Below are 21,716 nucleotides of genomic sequence, written 5' to 3' on the forward strand. Positions count from 1 at the left end.
TGTCTGCTACCACTGACAACTCTATACAAACACTGCTCCTCCCGGTCATTAAACGAAGGCCGTCAGTCACTGCATTGTCCATGGGGAGAGGTAATGCCTGAAATTTTGTGTTCTCAGCATACTCTTCTACATCTACATCTACATTTATACTCCGCAAGCCCCTCAACGGTGTGTGGCAGAGGGCACTTTACGTGCCACTGTCATTACCTCCCTTTCCTGTTCCAGTCGCGTATGGTTCGCGGGAAGAACGACTGTCTGAAAGCCTCCGTGCGCGCTCTAATCTCTCTGATTTTACATTCGTGATCTCCTCGGGAGGTATAAGTAGGGGGAAGCAATATATTCGATACCTCATCCAGAAACGCACCCTCTCGAAACCTGGCGAGCAAGCTACACCGCGATGCAGAGTGCCTCTCTTGCAGAGTCTGCCACTTGAGTTTGTTAAACATCTCCGTAACGCTATCACGGTTACCAAATAACCCTGTGACGAAACGCGCCGCTCTTCTTTGGATCTTCTCTATCTCCTCCGTCAACCCGATCTGGTACGGATCCCACACTGATGAGCAATACTCAAGAATAGGTCGAACGAGTGTTTTGTAAGCCACCTCCTTTGTTGATGGACTACATTTTCTAAGGACTCTCCCAATGAATCTCAACCTGGTACCCGCCTTACCAACAATTAATTTTATATGATCATTCCACTTCAAATCGTTCCGCACACATACTCCCAGATATTTTACAGAAGTAACTGCTACCAGTGTTTGTTCCGCTATCATATAATCATACAATAAAGGATCCTTCTTTCTATGTATTCGCAATACATTACATTTGTCTATGTTAAGGGTCAGTTGCCACTCCCTGCATCAAGTGCCTATCCGCTGCAGATCTTCCTGCATTTCGCTACAATTTTCTAATTCTGCAACTTCTCTGTATACTACAGCATCATCCGCGAAAAGCTGCATGGGACTTCTGACACTATCTACTAGGTCATTTATATATATTGTGAAAGGCAATGGTCCCATAACACTCCCCTGTGGCACGCCAGAGGTTACTTTAACGTCTGTTACACTGTGGTTCTTGGAATATTGAAATTCCTAATGATTTCCAAATTGGAATGTCTTGTGCGTCTAGCTCCAACTACTATTCTGCATTTGAAGTCTGTTAATTACCATCATGTGGTCATAATCACGATGGAAATTTTCCACATGAAGAAACTAAGTACAAATGACAGCTCTACCAATGCGTTGCACTTTTAAACTTGTGTACCCAATACTACCACCATCTGTACAAGGGTATACTGCTATAGTGTGATTTTTATCACCTCATTGTATATTATTTATATTTTAACACATGAAGATCTAAATGAACAATTTAAAGATGATGAAACCCACAGCCAATACATGGTAAATCTTGTAGCAATATACCACAGCTCAACAATTTATATGTTTTGTGTCACATCAAGGCCTCTTTAAGGATCATAGCATGTTTATACATACACAGTAGAACACAGTCTCCTTAAATTTATTTGTGAAAATATTGGTAGACCACAACAAAACAAAGTGAGAATCATGTAGATATACTGAGATGATTGTGTTTCAGATACTATGCTGGTAGATATGACAATCATTGCTTCATTGCTTACAACGTATTTTCGAGTGATTGATCCACTGTGATAATTATGCATCAGAATGGGACAGTTGTTACAAGTTGATGCTGATTTTTGCATCTCATGGTTGTTTTTTTTTCTTTTTTTTTCTTTTTTTTTTTTCTTTTACTGTGTACATGACTATGTTCGCGCAAGATGAATGAGATGTTATGTTAGCAGTTCTGAACAAACGAATAGACTGAATGAGAAACTAAGTGAAGCATTGTTGCAGCAGTCTACACTAAAGGTATTTCACAATTCCATAAGGTGTTGCAAGAAGATGTAGTGTCTAATCTAGGGTACTTACAAAGTGCTTGTTGATCTACATTTGTCAACTGCCACTGTTTTTAATTACACGTCTGTGATAGGATACTAATTATGAAATGTTTTCCCCATATCATTACTCAAAACGTTACTCTAAAGTAAAATGCTAACACTTTTATCTTGATATGGAAAGCTTATCTATGAAGTACTTTATTTCTCAAAACATATTTAAATTTGTATTGACTTATGAATCACTATTCTATATAATACGTATTTATGGGACATGCCACATAGTACTTCACACATATTTAGCAACAATAAGTTATCTGTAAAGTGGTGCTTGGAAGAGCTAACGTCAGCCTAGAATTTATTTAGAATGCGCAAGAGAGCTATTCAGGTGCTAGTTCACATAACAATGAATTTTCTTCAATTGCAGCCTGAAAAACTAAGTAAGCTCATACAGCATCTAATTTAGAACACAGAAACATGGCTAAAAGGGCACATGCTAAGCTGAGTCACATTAAGTACTTTCACAGAGGGTTACACTTATTCAAATTTTTATGCACATAAGACAAAAAGAGGAGGCTCTCTTCTAACTCACTGCATGATCAAATAAATTAAATGTGGTATTAATGTTGAAGGAAAGTTCTTGTAGGGTGTAAATATTTTAGCATTAAAGGAGACCACTTACTGAAAGGCAGTAGCATTGAGTTGTCAAAAGGCATGCACAAAAGGAAGAAAACTTGCTAGCTTTCAGAGTTATCCTTTGACGATCTAGAGTTAAATACACAAACACACATGCATATACATGCCTATGTTCCTACATGGTGCCAGATAGACTGACAGTGATATTTGTTGTTTACTCACAGATTAACATTTGAGTGTGTTCTCTGCTTACAATCATCTTTCAATTAGTGTGAATAATGTAATTGTAAACACCACTTCTAATTTCAATTAAAAAGCCAATTGTGTCCATGAAATACCTTATCTGTGTTTGTGTTGGGACACTGATGTCCTTTGTATGTTCTGAACTTGTTGATGATTCAAGCCCGCTGTGAACAGTTTCACTGTCAGAAGCATTCTTATCGCTGCACTGGTCATCAGGCAAAGGCTGCTGTGGTTGTTCATGTGTAGCAGTTGAAACTGTGCAGAACTTTCCAAGTTTCCTTTCAATTTCTAGCTTCGGGTACAGTTCCCTGTTTAAAAGTATGTACAATTACTGCATTCAACATCACACATCCCATCACTTATCTTATTGAATAAAATGAAAAAATAACAAAAACCAGATTTATTAAAAAAATTTAATTCGGTAGCATTTTTATGAAATACACTGAGTGTGGAAACTGAGAGGATGTGAATATGCAGGGATTGAATCTGGATCAATGCTTTTACATTGGCATTGTGGGAATGGGTCTGGAGTTAACTGCATGTATTTGATTAATATACAATGAAGTGGTGTATGTAAACTGAAACTGATTTACAATGGATAACCATAATATTTTGAGATCCTCCCAATAGTCTGCACAACCGTTTCAGTTTATAATTAATTTATATGTGAGAAAGATATTTTTATCAGAATATCTTAATAAGTACAAAACTAGTACTGTAGGCATGCACCACACAGGAAGTTCAACAAAATGCTGTGAAAGGGAAACACAATCATTAAACACAGCATACAGAAAAGTTTAACACAATACAATTGGCAGACAACAAAGCCATAATAGTTATATTGGTTTGAGGCTTGTGTTTGGTTGACAAGAACACACAACATTGGACACTGGAAGGAATATAAGGGAATCATAAAATAAGTTATCCTTTTAAAAGACATTTTAAATGAGGAAAATGATGAAGTTAATATGTACAGCAGAATATGACATGGACATTGAGGTAGACAAATATAACCTGGGAGTTAAAACATCTATGGCTGTACTTTACTTCACACATCACAGACATAAAACAATGTCAAGTCCAAAAATAGAGTGAAAGAAAATGGGTGCCTAGAGTTTGATATCTCACGGTCATTTAGATAACTAAAGACAAAACAATAGGTTGGGGAAGGATGACAGTATGAAGTGACCTTGTGTTGTTTAAGAACCAATTCTGATATTTGTCTGAAACAATTTCAGCAAATCACAGAAAAGTGAAATAGGTATGGCTGAAGATCCAGATGCCGTATCAGATGTGGCACCTTTTCTGCAAATACAAGCTAAAGTTCGTACAAATGGAAGGCTTATTGACCAAGTTATGAGCCTGTTTCTTTAAATACACATTTTAGTAAATAAGCTGAGAAACAGAAACATTTAGTTCATAAGAGTGAACTGCAAAGAGTGGCACAGTTTTTATTCATATTGCGCTGGGAGTTCCTGAGGTATGAGTTTGGTATAATTTACACTCTGTATATTGCAGATGAGTCTTCTCCTCCTCCTTATTAACAATTGAAGCTTGGACAGAAACACGTTTGGCCACACATTATATTCTGCGTAAACAATTATAAAAAAAATTCAAAATAATGACATTTGGACAACTAATCATCAATTAATATTTATTACATGCACAGAACTCACCTGCGACTTGTTAAAATAATGTAATATTTCAGCCGTAATGTTGACTCTTCAATGGACTTCTCAGCTTGATCATATAAAAATGAATTATGAGATACAATCAAGGTGATATCAAAATCATCTGTACGTTTCACATCATGAGCATCTTTATATGTGATATGAGGTGTATTTTCAAGTTGAACAAGAACATATTCATTATCCTGCAAAATAATTGGACAAACTGATAACATGGTACTTGATGATGACTTAAAATGAAATAAATTACATCTTTCCCACATATGATTATACTTACATATGGAGTATCAATTTCATAAGTCACTGGAACCATTCGAAAAACTTCCATCCGATACTGCTTCTCATGACTCAAAAGGTAGTTGAAAAGTTGACGGGCTGGTGTTGTCAGGTCTTCCACATCCAGTACATCTGAGACCAACAGTACTCTTAAGATAAAAAATTTCCTGCAGCATTTCTTATCAAATTAGAAGAAAACAGTATAAGGCCAAGTCTCAATATTAAAACTGCAGAGGAATTAGACATTCTTATAATGGGAGAAAACATGACAACAAAAATGGAGAGGAGGTTGAGGTCAGAGTTGACCTTCCTAACAACAGCATGGTCGTCATAAATGGACTATTTATTCATCTATACAGTATGGGGAATGCAATTTCCCATACCTCACTCATAGGAACTATCCAAGCATTTGCCTCAAGTTGTCTAGGAAAACCATTTGCCTCAAATTGTCTAGAAAAACCACAAATAATTTTATCCTGAATGGTTGGACAGGGATTTAAACCTTACTTCTGTCAACACAAGTCAATTTTGTTAACAACAGTGCCAATGTGTGTGCTCTGCTATGATAAAAAGTTCAAAAGCTAAGCTGCATTCATTATTCATTTTTTAAGTGCCTCACTGCCTTTCCTCTGTCTAGCAGATGATATTTTTTCCTTCACATCATTATTTTATCTTCCATACATGATTTTCTATTACAAAATAATATACATTTGTATTGTTGTTAGTAATATTATTATTATGATAAATATTTCAGTTTTGTGGTCTGACACTCATGTAGCTAACATATATGTATGAGATTTTAGAAGCCCATATTCTGATTTCAGTGGCTGCTAAAATTTTAAAGTTAACATGCAACTGATGCACTGTTCACCATACATCTGACTAGTACAAAAACCCTTTCAGAACTGTCTTAATATTTCATTTTCTTAATGTAGGTAATTTTGAAGAAATACTAATACTACTTCTCAGCTTCTGTTCTTTCAGTAAGTCTTCATTTCTTCTCCTCTTGATTATTTACAGTTTAGTTTGAGACTATTTCAATCCAATAGAAATTTGCAAAATCCAACTTGCACAATAAATCTGAAAAGAAATCGTCGCTGTTCTAGTTTAAATAATCTGCCATAGCAGACAACTCAAAAATATATCAATTGATCAAGTGGAAAAATAGTGGCATCCAGGCAGTTGTATAAAATATTCTTGCAGTATAAAATAAAAATAAAGATTAGAGCATATGGTGATAATCTTCATCATCTTTGAGAGAAACAATAAGGATACTACAGCAAAAAACTTCAGTCCGACATCCTGATAGTTGCTGAATTTTAAATGAATTTTGTGTGTCATTAGCCTGTTTTGAAGCACTGAGCATTTCTACACATCTTAATTCAGCATAATGCATTGGAATTGACTTCATTCAGGCACAGAATGTACTTATTTAAAAGCTACTTATTTTTCCTGTTTTCAGTTTCAAACAGTCACATTCCTCCGGCTGCTGCATTCTCTTTGACATATACTCAGAAATTAATGTTCCAACAGATCACTCAATAAATCCTCTGTCAGACCTGTTACCTTGTCCTCAATGACAGACTCTGCTTTCTAACCACATAAACTTTCTTTACAAATATTTTCAGTCATTACACATTATTACAGGCAGAAAACTATTCAAATTATGACAAGCAAGATGATCATTGTCTCTGGTCAGTGACCAGACACTGTGGTCATGTGTGTGTGAGTTGTGAATGTGTGTGTATTGTCTATTTTTAGAAGTAGGTCTTTTGGCCAGAAGCTCACATGTTTAGCAGTCTTTCTGTTGTGCTCATCTGCAGCTCAACATCTCCTCTATATGGTGAGTAGTAATCTATTCTTTTCACAATCCTGTCATTATTTCATCCTTGATTTTCAACTGTTTGATTAAGGTAGAAATTTGCATTATAGACAAGCAGTTACAATCAAATGCAAACAATGCACTCTTCTGTGGACACAGAAGATGATTTTATTGTAGATGAGTACATTAAAATTTAGTGAACTATACAAAATAGATCTGTATAATGCATTGTTTCTGGACTATTTTGAGTTACTTAATTGTACTTAAATTGAGAACCAATTCTGGGACACACTGACAAATAAACTTTCATAGTATCAGGAGTGTTCAAACAGTATCAGACCTTCTTGTTTCCCGTGTAAGCAAAAGAATTGCGGAAGACTTACTTTGGTGGAGATGTGGTGGGGGACAGTCATGGGTAGTTGTGAATTTTTTCTCACCAGCAGACAGTGTCAGTTGCTAATGGCCAGCCCATGAACATGGACCTGTTGTGAGCACTCATCAGATTCCAGTAAGTTGTTAAATGACAGAAAAAACAGAGCAGTGAAATAATATCAAATCTTGCCAAAAACTTGGAGTTATCCAAATGCAAACCATTTGCAAGATTCAAGAAGCTTCTGGGGATGATGCCATGAGCAACTCATAGATAAAGGGATCCTGTAACTGATTCAAAGATGGCCCAACATCAGCTGACAGTGGACAATATTTCGTCAGCCCCACAACAAGAGGAAATGACAATGTCATTGAGGAAGTTCAGACACTGGGCATGGAAGAATGTCATATCACAGTACAAGAACTTGCAAATGAGGTAGGTGTAAGATTTGGATTGGTACATTCAGTTTTGATTGAGGATTTGAACAAGAGTAGAGTGTCCACAAAATTGATACTGCATTTGATGATGATAGGGCAGAAGCAACACCATCTGCAAATCAGAGACGTGGGTTTGTGTGTATGACCCAAAAACCAAGATGCAATCATCACAATAGAAATGGCTGACATCTTCAGGACCAACAAAATCATGGCAGATCTGTAGCAATACCTGCTCTTTTTTTTAACACTAATGGGGTGGTACATCATGAGCACACACCAATAGCCAACCCATCAGAAAGGAACACTACCACAAGTCCTTTTGTCATCTTTATGGTGCTGTGTGCTGCCAACGACTGGATATGTGGGCAGTAAAAACTGGGTAGCCCCATCACAATAACACATCTGCCCCTCCTGCAAATCTGATTCAGACTTTATTCACCAAACACAATATTCCTGTGATTAGTAAGGCTTCCTACTTACCAACATGGCCCCATGTGACTTTCTGCTATCTCCCAAGCTGAAAATGCCCCTGAAAGGAACATGATGCATCAAGACAAGACATCATGTGGAATATGATGACCTAGCTAATCACTATCTGAAAAGACTTAATCCTGAAGTATTTTGAATAATGTTAGGAGTGTCGGGTGAAGTGTGTGCATTACCAAGAAGATTACTTTGAATGGGATTAGGTTTCTGTACCTCAAACAAATAAATCTATTCCTACCAACCAAAGGCTTCATCCTTTTTAAATAAACCTTGTTGGCAAAAAGACACTGAAAAAACTACAAGAAAATAATTTATAACCATTTAGGGCAATCATGTCGAATTCCAAGTACATTCCAAATGCTGGTGAGCATCCAGAAGTCTTTTACACAGTCACTGGTTAGATACTAGAATGTCTTTTAGCTTCTCTTCCTGTAGACATGCAAACAAAGTACCTATTGTCTTATGCATTGAATGCATAATGTTGCAGTGTTAGAAGTGTCTTATGCACCTATGTTTAAATTTCCTTCTATGGAGGAGAACAACAGCTTCAAAGATTGAGCAGTCATTACTTCTTTAGCACATGTGTACCGTATAACATTTTGTTTTAAAGCTGAGTGACTATCAGTGCTCTTAGTCATTTTATACATAACTATGTATGCAGTAAGATGAAATTCAAATTCATAAAACAAAACATAAGAAATAAATCTGTTTTTAGTACAATTCTGAACAAGTCTCTCAATTTTAAGAATAATTATTAAATAAATATCAGGAATGGCAGGCAACACAAAGCTGATGAGTGCTAAACACACCACTTTTGTGTCTATTCCTAGGGCAAAAGTTACATTTTCATTTTTCAGACAGTTCCATATTTTACTCATATTGATGTATAAGAAACAGAAAAATGTACGTTCCTTCTTAAATTTTTATCAAGAAATGAGAAAGGGAGGAAGGGGAAGAGAAGAGAGAGAAATTGATACTTCTGTCAGCTGACACAGGGTTTTCATACAATATTTAGTGGTTCACAGAATGAACTACTGGACAAGAAACAAGTTCCTTGTTTTCTTAATTCTCTGCAGTAATATTATGTTTTTTTCCAATAATTAATTAGTAAACTTCTGAAATACAATGGCTCAAAAAGAAAACTTACCTGCATATACAAGGTTTCTTGCAAAATTGGGAGCTTTGGAGTAGTACTTCATAAAATCTTCCAGAAAATGGGTTAAATGATAACCCTGACGAAGAAGCGCTTGGCGACCTGATACATAGCCAGCAATGCTTCTCAAATGGTAATCATATGTGAATGAATGCAAATGCATCAGGATCTTGATTTTATCACATTCATCCAGGAAGCTAAGTGTAAACTGCAATTTCAAATTAACACATTAAAAATGTTTCTAAGTCTACATCTCTTACAGCATTTGACAAAGTTCCATAAAAACCAATATGAAATCTTGCATGGGAGAAATAAATGAGTAATATTTCAAGGTTTACAATATTCACTGCAGCCTAAAAAGATCTTTTCTATTTTGAATAACCTGTTCTGTTTTCGCAGGTGATTGCTGAATTACAGTACATCTTTCAGATGGCTATTAAATTATGTAGTGTTAAGCTGCATCCTTTTTTTATGTCCTTTCTTTGTTGATCGTAGTTCTGAGATGGAGTCTTTCACTACCACTACCGGCACTATTTTCTGTTATATTGGTAGCACTTTTGGCTCGATGGCATTGATGTTCTTATTACCTGTACTAAAAAGATGATGTGATGAATGTGATTCAAGTGGTTTAAAGTTATAAAAAGCTATTCTTTCACACACACACACACACACACACACACACACACACACACACACAGTATAGCATCTTCCAATGTCAGTCCTTAAAAGAGATTAACTGAGAATCCAGATCCAATTTTAAAAAAACCATGACCAGTTAAAAGATTATGGCAGAAATATGTGATTGGCTGATTGCCAGACAAAAAAAGATGAGCCAACCACTCTGCAACACATGAAAACTTCCAATCTAAGACCTAACATTGGAACCAGGAATCCACAAAATGCTAAACGCTTTGTAACACTCATCTCATCATTAGCTAAAACAAACGGTAGGTCCTCCACTTACATTGGCTGCTGCCCTTTGGTCTGAATATAAAACACATTCTAATAAATCCAGACACAATCTAGATTTTGATGATTATTTTATTAAAAATGACTGGTTCCGGCCTAGCCTTAGGACATCTTCAGAGTATCTCCATCCGCTGAAGTTGATGATGTTCAGAACAGTCAGTGGACCTCAGTTGCTGAAACTGCTTAACACACAGTTTCAGTGACTGAGGTCTACCACGTGTTCTGGCATTGTCAACTTCAGCTGATGGTGCTATTATGAAGATGGCTTAAGACTAGACTGAAACGGGTCATTTTAAATAAAATAACCATTGTGATCTAGACTGTTTTTCACTATTTTTACATAGCTTACAAGAGCACTGTTCTCCAAAAATGTTACCAAAAATTCTTTAAGTGTCACGGAAATCTTTGAAACCTTCATCTTAATGGCCAGATAGGGATTTGAACCCTGTTCCTCCTGACTGAGTCCAGTATAATAACTACTGTGCCAGCTCACAGGATAAAATTTCAAAAATACTGTCTAATACACAGTGTGAGCCAAGTAAGATATAACACCCCTTCCATTTCGTGAATGATTACAAATATCGAAATGTTATTTTTGGCAAATGTTAGAACAACAAGGGGCGCATATTCTTTTGTTTGGTTAATGTTTTTGCACTGGTATGAATGGAGACATTGAAGCAACTACATCTTTTTAAATGGAACTGTGTACTTTTCATAGCTGCATTTGAGAGCATGGTGGCTGGAATCAGCATTAGTGGTGAAAAAACTTCCAAGCAGAGCTCTCGTGATATGCTGTGTCAAAAGTCAACAAATTTGTCTGTTTATTGTTCTGCACTACAGGCTGCTCATTTCTGCTTCCGCATTCATTGCATACAGATGTGTAAACCAATGGGGAGAAGTTGGATATACTACTTTCATATGGTGAATGTAAAAGAAATGATGTAAAAACAGTACCACAGTAAAGGGCTAACTATCTGGATCGCCAGTGTCCAATGCGCCAGACAACTGCAAAATTATTAAAACGCTAGTGAGGACAGGCTGCTTGAATGCCAAACAGAGGACAGGAAAGAAGACAGCAACTGACAGGACACAAAGAAACAGTTCTTGCTAATGAATTTGCACAGTGGTATGAGACATATTGCTAAGGAATGTGTAATCAGCAAGATGACTGTCATTCGCATCCCACAACGACATAATTTCCATCCCTATCATCTGTCACTACATCAGGCACTCGACAACAGTGATTTCATATGTCATACAGAATTTTGTCTGTTTGCCCTTCAGCAACTGAGAGATGACCCTATGTTTTTTCAAAAGTGTGCACTTTACTGATGAAGCAATGTTTACTAATAATGCTAATGTAAATTTGCATGACGAGCACTCTGTGCACCCAAAAATCCACACTAGCTTTGTCAGGTGCAACATCAATGGCTGTTGAGCATAAAAATATGATGGAGCATTAAAGGAAATTGTATTGTAGCACCTTACTTCATCTCACACATTCTAAATGGACATTCGTAAGCACACGTTGTGACAAACATTCTGCCGGTTGTTCCAGGAGAGGTTCCACTGAATATTCGACAGTGTATGTCACTGCAACATGATGGTTGTCCAGCTCACTCGTCCTTTGTTGCAATGCAAATACAGAATGAGAACTTTCCTGGACACTGGATATGACAAAATTCTGTTATCAAATGGCCTGTGAGGTCCCACAATTTGACTTCTCCTGATTTCTTTCTTTGGGGAGCATTCAAAGATGCAGTCTATGACAAAACATCGAATGACCAGTGCATGCTTTACCATATAATCCACTGTAATTACATCTGTTCATTGTTCTGTTGAATGCCGATTGCAAATGTGCCTTTCGGTCCATGCTCAACAGTTTGAACACATGCTTAAATAAATGATAAAGTTATTCATTTGGAAGACAAAATTTATGTTATGTGATTTGGGTGGTTACAACAACACTGTTGATATAGACTGGGAGACTCAAACATTTATAATGGGTGGCAGGGACAAAGAAACCAGTGAAATTTTTTAAGTGAATTATCTGAAAACTACCTTGAGCAGTTAAACACAGAACCAACTCGCGGCGATAACATATTAGACCTTCTGGTGACAAACAGACCTGAAATATTTGAAACAGTTCAGCGATCATAAAGTGGTTACAGAATCGATGATTTCAGCCATAAATAGAAATATTAAAAAAGGTAGGAAGATTATTCTGTTTATGAAAAGTGACAAAAAGCAGATTTCAGAGTACTTGATGGCTCAACACAAAAGTTTTATCTCAAGTACAGATAGTGTTGAGGATAAGTGGATAAAGTTCAAAACCATCGTACAATATGCATTAGATGAGTACGTGCCAAACAAGATTGTAAGAGCCACCATGGTACAACAACAGAGTTAGAAAACTGCTACGGAAGCAAAGGGAACCTCACAGCAAACATAAACATAGCCAAAGCCTTGTAGACAAACAATAATTACATGAAGCGAAATGTAGTGTGAAGAGGGCTATGCGAGAGGCGTTCAATGAATTCGAAAGAAAAGTTCTATGTACTGACTTGGGAGTAGGTACGCGAATCAAAACAACATGTCCAGACACTCTGTGACAAAATGGTACTGAAACAGAGGATGGCAGATATAAGGCCAAAATACTAAATGTCTTTTTCCAAAGCTGTTTCACAGAGGAAGATTGCACTGTAGTTCTTTCTCTAGATTTCGCACAGATGACAAAATGGTAGATATCGAAATAGATGACAGAGGGATACAAAAACAATTAAAATCACACAAAAGAGGAAAGGCCACTGGACCTGATGGGGTAACAGTTCGATTTTACACAGAGTACATGAAGGAACTTGCCCCCCTTCTTGCAGCAGTGTATCACTGGTCTCTAGAAGAGCGTAGCGTTCCAAAAGATTGGAAAAGGGCACAGATCATTACCGTTTTCAAGAAGGGACATCAAACAGATGTGCAGAACTATAGTCCCATATCTCTAACGTCGATCAGTTGTAGAATTTTGGAACACATATTATGTTAGAGTATAATGACTTATGGAGACCAGAAATCTACTCTGTAGGAATCAGCATGGGTTTTGAAAAAGATGATCATGTGAAACCCAGCTCACGCTATTCGTCCACGAGACTCAGAGGGCCATAGACACGGGTTCACAGGTAGATGCCGTGTTTCTTGACTTCCGCAAGGCATTTGATACATTTCCCCACAGTCCTTTAATGAACCAAGTAAGAGCATACGGACTATCAGACCAATTGTGTGATTGGATTGAAGAGTTCCTAGATAACAGAATGCAGCATGTCATTCTCAATGGAGAGAAGTCTTCTGAAGTAAGAGTGATTTCAGGTGTGCCACAGGGGAGTGTCGTAGGACCATTGCTATTCACAATAAATATAAATGACCTTGTGGATAAAATTGGAAGTTCACTGATGCTTTTTGCGGATGATGCTGTAGTATATCGAGAGGTTGTAACAATGGAAAATTGTACTGAAATGCAGGAGAATCTGCAACAAATTGACACATGGTGCAGGGAATGGCAATTGAATCTCAATGTAGACAAGTGTAATGAGCTGCGAATACATAGAAAGAAAGATCCTTCATCATTTAGCTACAATATAGCAGGTCAGAAACTGGAAGCAGTTAATTCCATAAATTATCTGGGAGTAGGCATTAGGAGTGATTTAAAATGGAATGATCATATAAAATTAATTGTCAGTAAAGCAGATTCCAAACTGAGATTCATTGGAAGAATCCAAAGGAAATGCAGTAGGAAGTAGGTTACAGTACACTTGTTCATTGTTGAAGTTTCAAGAACATACCTTCACCGAGGAGTCAAGTAGTATATTGCTCCCTCCTACGTATATCTCATGAAGAGACCATGAGGATAAAATCATAGAGATTAGAGCCCACACAGAGGCATACCGACAATCTGCAACATCGATCACAGCGGAAGAACTATGGCATCATGGTTAAGTGGTCATGGTGCTGGACTGCCAAGCGGACGACCTGGGTTCAAATCTCCCTCGTACTGTTTATTTATTTATTTATTTTTTACAAAATTTTGAACTGTCCATCTGGTCATTGCAATGTTTGTCCTCTTTCTGTAGTCTTGGCAGTTGCCATACTCACACTATACAATGGTCATAGAATATGAGTCATGTGGTAAGAATACATTACTGTCACAAGTAATTGTGATGAATAGTCAAGCAGGCAAGATACCACATAGACATCTCACAGAAATGAAAAGAACAAATAAACTATGTTAAATGAATTCAAGGATCAAAATGTCCAAAATGGAATGCAACTTCAAAAATGATAAAAACCATGTTTTAACAGAGCACAGGGAAAACTGTGTGATTGTGAAACTGTTGCACTCATTTGTCACAAGTTATGTGACAAACTATTATGTTTTCATCATTTCCTTGGGAGGGATCACATTCAAATTCATACGAACAGCTAAATCGGGCAAGGACGCATATCTCACTCACTCACCAGGCATACAAATTACGTGCATCGATAAGGATTCCTTCCATTTGATACACGTACTGTCACTAATGTCATGTATTACACACCAGACATGTATTCCAGTGGAGGATTTGGTTGACTTGTTGCCCTGTCATTAAATGATTGCGGTTCCCATTTGAAAGTCACTGCCTTTCGGTTGCTAACAGAGTAGTTGTGCAGAATCAAATTTTATTACAGGTCCCTTTCATACACCCTGCTGTTGCAAACAGATGTTAACCATGACACAGACACAAATCTGAATAGAGCAAACAGCAAAAAATGTAAGAGTGAACTTTGAAAACAGGTTACCCACCTTAGAGTCCAATAAAGTTTCCACTTAACCATGACGCCATGGCTCATCTGCCTTTCTCTATGTCGAAGTTCTTTTGATTGGACTATTCACTGTTTCTATTTCACTTTCTTTTCACAGTTCAGTACACCTTCTGCCTGTTTTCATGCTTGATCTGTGTTCAGTTTTTGATGGGTTGTCAAATGGGCCCTCTTACCACTAAATCTGAGAGGTGTGTGATGGGGAGTTTCCCTTGTTAGCAAAGGTAGCACTCAGTTCCGTAAGTAGCAAGCACACCTGCCAAAACGGTAAGATTCACGATTCATTTCTTTAAACTGTTTTGTACATCTGTTATTGACTTCCCATGTTCCCAAAATGGGAATTTAAATTTGAATATGACAGCAGTTTCCCACATAAATTGCAGACCATTTTTATATTTCTGAATACTAATGCTCAACAATGTGACTACTCTTCAATGTATTTCTTTTACATACTGATTATATATAACTTTGGTCTGATTATATTTAGTTTTTAGGCATACTGTTATACATCCTTTAATGAACTCTTCTATAATTGCTTCAGTTCTGCAGTAAAGCAACCAGATCTATGTCATCCACATTTCAGGTGACATCCTCTTTTTCATCCAGTTACATGATTTAAAACCTTCTTCAAAGGATGCAGAAAGAAGTTATGGTGTCAGCATGCCTAAATCCATTTCAAATAAATTGAGCCAGCTCAACTGCTTACTTTTTCAGTTTTGAATTTTTCACTCTCTTCATTTAATCAAGCTCAAGCTGAAGTATTTCTGTAGCTGTTGCAAGATAAATTAATAGATGTAGATTTAAGATGGTTTTTCTTGGGGGATTTAAGCTTGGATTTAACTTGACTTGGCATTTCCTACACCCATTTTCTATTTAGCTTCATCTTGAAGAACATGTTTAGAATGCACATTTTGTTATTCAGAGTGTTTGAAAATGGCCCCATGCAGATCGCTAATTTTTACTTGTTCATGGTGTATTAGATAACAGAGACTATATCCTTCTTGTTAACAGTGTTCTGCAAAACTGATCTTACAATGCAGACTTCATTCTATAACACAGTAATATGTAACAGCAGTTACCATTAGACATTATTTGCATCCGAGTTTCACATATTAACAATTTATTGTGACACTGACTTTTACAATACACTGTAATTTTTGGTATTCCTTAGTACATTTGTGTAGATCACTTTTCATAATCTTTATTGTTACTTATTCATAAGCAAGGAAATGGTGAAGAATAAGGAAACTGAAAGAGATATACATACCTGAGATATTAGAGCACTAGATGTCTTTGACTGAAGGCGAGAGCATTCTAGGGCATGCAGCTTTGCAAGCAAAAATGGCTCACAAAATGAGATTTCAAACAGAAGAATTCCGCCAAGAAGTGACTTCTGAAGATACCACACACCTCTCTCTACAAGTTCTGTGGGGGAAAGATTCTGTAAACTCTTCTTCCCATCATCATCATCTTTCTTTTTCTGTGATCGCTTATGACTGAAATTAAATTTTGCACATACATTAGGAAATTGGTCACAAAATACATACGAGGGGCATTTGAAAAGTCCATGCAAAGTCTGAGAGATGGCAGCACCAGCCCATATCAAGGTCATATGTAGTTAGTAGCATCTTTGGAAAGAACACACACCAAGTTTCAGACATATTGGTCCATTTCTTTGCGTTTGGGATTCGTGTGAGTCAAGGAAGTCGAGTGATTGTCAAATAATGGATGAAAAAGAATTTCATATGATGATTAAACATTACTTTATGAAAGGCAAAATGCCTCTGCACCTTCGATTAGAACAGTTTATACGTGGTTTCAAAATTTTCGGAGTGGCCGTATGGGCACAAGTGATGCTGAACGTTCTGGACACCCTGTGGAGGTTACAACTCCAGAAATCATTTATAAAATCCATGGTATGGTGATGGATGACAGAAGAGTGCTGTGGGCATCTCGAATGAATGGGTACATAATATTTTGCATAAACATTTGGACATGAGAAAGCTATCCGCAAGATGGGTTTCGCAACTGCTCACGCTTGACCAAAAATGGAATCATGTGAAGTGTTGGAAGGATGGTTTGCAGCTGTTCAGGAAGAATCCACAGGACTTTAAGTGCCATTTCAGCACTGTGGATGAAACATGGATACATTACTATACTCCTGAGACTGGACAACAGTCTAAACAATGGGTTACCAAGGGAGAATCTGCACCGAAAAAGGCAAAGACCATTCCTTCGGCCGGAAAGGTTATGGTGACTGTGTTTTGGGATATGCAAGGGATAATCCTCATCAACTATCTGGAAAAGGGTAAAACTATTACAGGTGCATATTATTCATTGTTATTGGACCATTTGAAAACTGAGCTGCACGAAAAACGCCAGCGATTGGACCGCAAAAAAGTCCTTTTCCATCACGTCAATACACCAGCACACACCTCAGCAGTTGTGGTCACAAGATTATTGGAAATAGGATTCCAACTCATTTCACATCCCTCCTATTCTCCAGACTTAGCTCCCTCGGACTGCTATTTGTTCCCCAATTTGAAGAAATGGCTGGCAGGACAAAGATTTTATTCAAACGAGGAGGTGATTGCTGCAACTAATAGCTATTTTGGAGACTTGGACAACTGCTATTATTCGAAAGAGATCAACAAATTAGAACAGCATTGGACGAAGTGTGTAACTCTAAAAGGAGACTATGTCGAAAAATAAAAAAGGTTTACCCCAAACACGTAAGTAGTTTTTATTTTTGCACGAACTTTTGAAATGCCCCTCGTATATTTAAATGAAATTAGTCTTGTCATATTACAAATTAAATACTACAGACATAAGCAATATAAGCTTCAGACAATATATTTGTAAATATTAAAATTACCTTTTCTTTACAGCAGCAGGCTTTGTCTGTATTGTAATGAATCCAAGTGTTTGGAGATATTGTTTATATTCAAGAACAAAATTGGCACATAAAGTACTGTGCCATTTTTCTTCTACCGAACGACGTGAAGATGTTTCAGAGCAAATGCTTGAACTATCTTCAGTATCTTTTGCTGTGCTAGCAGGACTGTTATTCTTCTAAAACAAGACAAAACAAAATGTATAAGCATGGCACAACATTAATACTGCCAAAAAATTCCAAAGTAGGGAGCCCAAACAATAAATACACAAAACATAACAATGTAAGGAAAAAGATAGACTGCTACTTACTGTAAAGATGACATGTTAAGTTGCAGACAGGCACTATTAAAAGACACTTACAAATTAGCTTTCAGCCACAGTCTTTGTCAAAAACAGAAAGGGAAACACATACCATGCATTCATATAAGCAAGCACACCTCATGCACACGTCACTGCCAACTCTGGGTGTGCATGAGGTGTGTTTGCTTGTGAGAATGAGAAGTATGTGTTTCTCATTCTTTTTCTGATGAAGCCTGTGGCTGAAAGCTAATGTGTAAGTCTCTTTTTAATTGTGCCTGTCTGCTACTTAAAGTGTCATTTTTACAGAGTGTAGCAATCCAACTTTTCCTTACAGTGTTGATATTCCAAACTGGAATTTCCATTGTTTAATACTCAAAAAGTGATTTTTATTGCAGAACATAACAAGTGGAGTATTTATTAAATGGCCCTAAACAGATGTGGGCAATGAAATAAAAATTTTCACAATTTTTACTTGCTCCAGCCATTTTTTCACACAGTGACGCAAGACAAACACCATCAAAAGGTGCATACTGACATTAAAACCTAATTGCTGGCTGCAACTGAAAGTTTATGCAACAAAAATATCACTGGTGGTAGGAATGAATTATTGTCAAATTGAGAAAGAGGCTTTAGCTTTCATTTAGAGTATATTATGTTGGACTAAATTTCATCAGATAATAAATCACAAGCTTCTCATCATCTTCTTTGGCCCAACCTGATCAATGGTGAATCCCACATCATCACAGGCAAATCCTATAACATCAAGGGAAAAGCAGCATTTGCAGTCATGTATGTTGTTTACCTACTAACAAGCCCACGTCATTCCTTTTTATGTAGGAATGATCCCACCAGACTGGTTAAGCATATGAATCGACACAAAAGAATTGTCCATATTGGGGTACTCAGCACCAAGTTGGTTAGCATGCTCTACAGCAGAGGTGGGCATGAGAGTTGCCTGTCTGGTAACTAGTCACCTCAAAAGCATAATGCACGCATGTCTCGTCTATGGGAAAAGATTCTGCGGCAACTGCAGCTATCCTGCTCATCGCAGCTGGAAAACATGTACCTCTTTCAGGTTAGAGTTTTACCTTACTCAGTTCTGGAACATCGTAATACATTTTTAATTTCATGATCACAATCAGAACACATGGCGAAAAATAAACAAAGTACACATAATACTTATTAAATATGTATTATTGTACTTTATTTTATCAGATGAAGTTTCAAGTGTGACAAGACAAGGCAAACAGGCAATGTTTCCACATATGTGGGGCTTTAAAATGGATGGGTGGAAGAGAAATCCTAAGTGAAGCAGGGGGGGAAAGGATGGGGGGCAGCAGACACAGGAATGAAATGTGAGGTTCTGTAGGCACTCATGCTTTTGGACAGATGAAATTATGTGCACAACAAGGTAAGGCTGGAACTACTGTCTGCAGTCACCAATAAACTTGTGCAAAAATAGCAAACCACAGAGAGAAAACCAGTGACTCATAAGTATGGATTTAGGAAACACTTTTCCTCACCTTTCATTAAGTTTGGTGTGACATGATAACTAACTAATTAGGCAATCACAAGTTTCGTGCTCACTTTTTTCAACTGCACATAATACCCACAGAATACATTTAGCTCTCTCATTCACCCTACAACTTGTAGATGAATTTTTGATCACATTGATACAGATGAAGACAGGGGTCCTATATGTGAACACTGAGACAAAACAGCAGTGTATGGAGTGGAACACCATCAGCTCATCATAAAATCCTTCAACATGCCACCAGACATGATGTTTGAAGGAGTTTATGATTCCCATCTATAGTGGTAGGAAAGATGCACTGAAGGTTCAGTTTAAGTAACAAGGCACATCAGTCAGTTTAAAAGTATACAGCAAAACTTTAAACATGTTACTACATGATAACAGCAATGTTCACCCATACATAACCACAAACATTTGAGAACATCTTACAAGTTTCAAATGAGAGAGCCCTGATTCAGCCCCCAGCCATTACTACTTCATCTTTAATATGGAAAACAGTCATAATCACAGCATTTTGTTGACAATGTGCTTTATTATGCTGTTCAATCTAAGTTAAGGTCACTGGCAACAGAGTTTTACAGAGAGTGTACACCGAAGGTCATCCATTGCTGCAGTTGCAGAAAATTATATTGTGAAATAGTTTAAGGGATATATATTTTTTGAAAAGAATAACTGCTACTTACCATATAGTAGAGATGCTGAATCGCAGATAGGCCCAACAAAAACACTATCACAAAATAAGCTTTAGGCTAACAAGGCCTTTGTCAAAAACAGACCACATACACACAAGTGTTTTTGTTGTGACTATCTGTGATTCAACATCTCCGCTATATGGTAAGTAGCAACTGTCCTTTTCATAATATTGTTACATTCCATTCTAGGTTTTCCATCTCTCTCTCTCTCTCTCTCTCTCTCTCTCTCTCTCTCTCTCTTTCTCTTACCTGTGAGTGGTCAGGTGAGTCTTCAACATTAAGGACAGGTGAAGTCCCTGAGGTTGAGAGACTGAGTAAGTGGTCGCGTGTGGCAGCTGCTTGGATACGCCATCTGTTGGTTAATAATAAGAGTGAAAAATCTTATTGCATGGCAGAAACAATACATAAAATATATTTATTCACATCCCTATAGATATTATTTTTGTTCAATTTACACTCTGCAAAGGAAGTATAAGTGTTAAGTTGATGATGTGATGTCTCTGGAACAAAAATCAGTAAAGTTTTCTGAGTTTCACATTGATTCCCCACTATAGTGGGAAGACCATATGTGCCATTACTGCAAAAGAATAGCACAAGTGTGATATCTTGCATGTAAACTGACAACCTATTCACTAATGAATATCTGAAGATGATACACTGATGAGCCAAACTGTTACAACCACCTCCTTAATATCATGTTGGCCAACCTTTGATATGCAATAAAGCAGCCATTATTCATGGCATGGATTCATCAGGTCCTTAACAGGTTTCTGGAGGTATGTAGCATCACATGTCTATGCACAGAGCACACAATTCCCATTAACAGCAAGACAGTGCTTTGTCCATACATAGTTGCTGCCTGATATTGCCCCATGTGTGTTCCATTAGGTTCAGATTATGCAAATCTGGTTATCAAGGCATAAACATAAATTCACTATCATGCTCTTCAAACCACTGTAGCATAATTCTGGACTTGTGAGATTGACAAATATCTGGCTGAAAGATGCCATCGCCATAGGGGAAGACCTCAAGCATGAAGCGATGCAGATGGTCCGCAATACTGCTCAAGTAATGCACAACCGTCATAGTGCCTTTGAGTACTACCACACATCTTATGGAAGCACAGGTGAATGTCCTACATAGTATAATACTGTCCACACCAGCCTGTGTGCATGGCATAGCACATGTTTTGAACAACTGTTCACTTGGATGCAGGCTATCTGGAAACAAGCATCGACATATTTTGTGTTCAGACATAATGACCTTTCTAGACTCTGAGAAGCTCATTTGCAGAAACCAGCACGGTTTTAGGAAACAGCGGTCATATGAGACACAGCTGGCCCTCTTTGTGCATGATATACAACAGGCTCTAGATTCCAGCTCCCAGGTTGATGCATTCAACTCAGTTCCGCACTGTCACCTGCTCCAAAAAGTGCGCACTTGTTGTCTACC

General features: G+C 37.4%; 1 protein-coding gene across 1 annotated transcript in view; it reads right to left on the minus strand.

The window, feature by feature from the left end:
- Positions 1-21,716, minus strand: part of LOC124722628 (KICSTOR complex protein SZT2-like) — a 727,281-nt gene that overhangs the window by 30,185 nt on the left and 675,380 nt on the right. Inside the window, exons 49-55 of the mRNA XM_047247762.1 lie at positions 20,514-20,616; positions 17,719-17,915; positions 16,111-16,339; positions 9,021-9,234; positions 4,793-4,890; positions 4,471-4,667; positions 2,890-3,102 (exon numbers count right to left, since the gene is read on the minus strand). Of these exons, the coding sequence (XP_047103718.1) occupies positions 2,890-3,102; positions 4,471-4,667; positions 4,793-4,890; positions 9,021-9,234; positions 16,111-16,339; positions 17,719-17,915; positions 20,514-20,616 (1,251 nt within the window). The remainder of the gene's footprint in view (positions 1-2,889; positions 3,103-4,470; positions 4,668-4,792; positions 4,891-9,020; positions 9,235-16,110; positions 16,340-17,718; positions 17,916-20,513; positions 20,617-21,716) is intronic.

This window comes from Schistocerca piceifrons, chromosome X (assembly GCF_021461385.2).
Source record: "Schistocerca piceifrons isolate TAMUIC-IGC-003096 chromosome X, iqSchPice1.1, whole genome shotgun sequence".
Classification (NCBI taxonomy): domain Eukaryota; kingdom Metazoa; phylum Arthropoda; class Insecta; order Orthoptera; family Acrididae; genus Schistocerca; species Schistocerca piceifrons.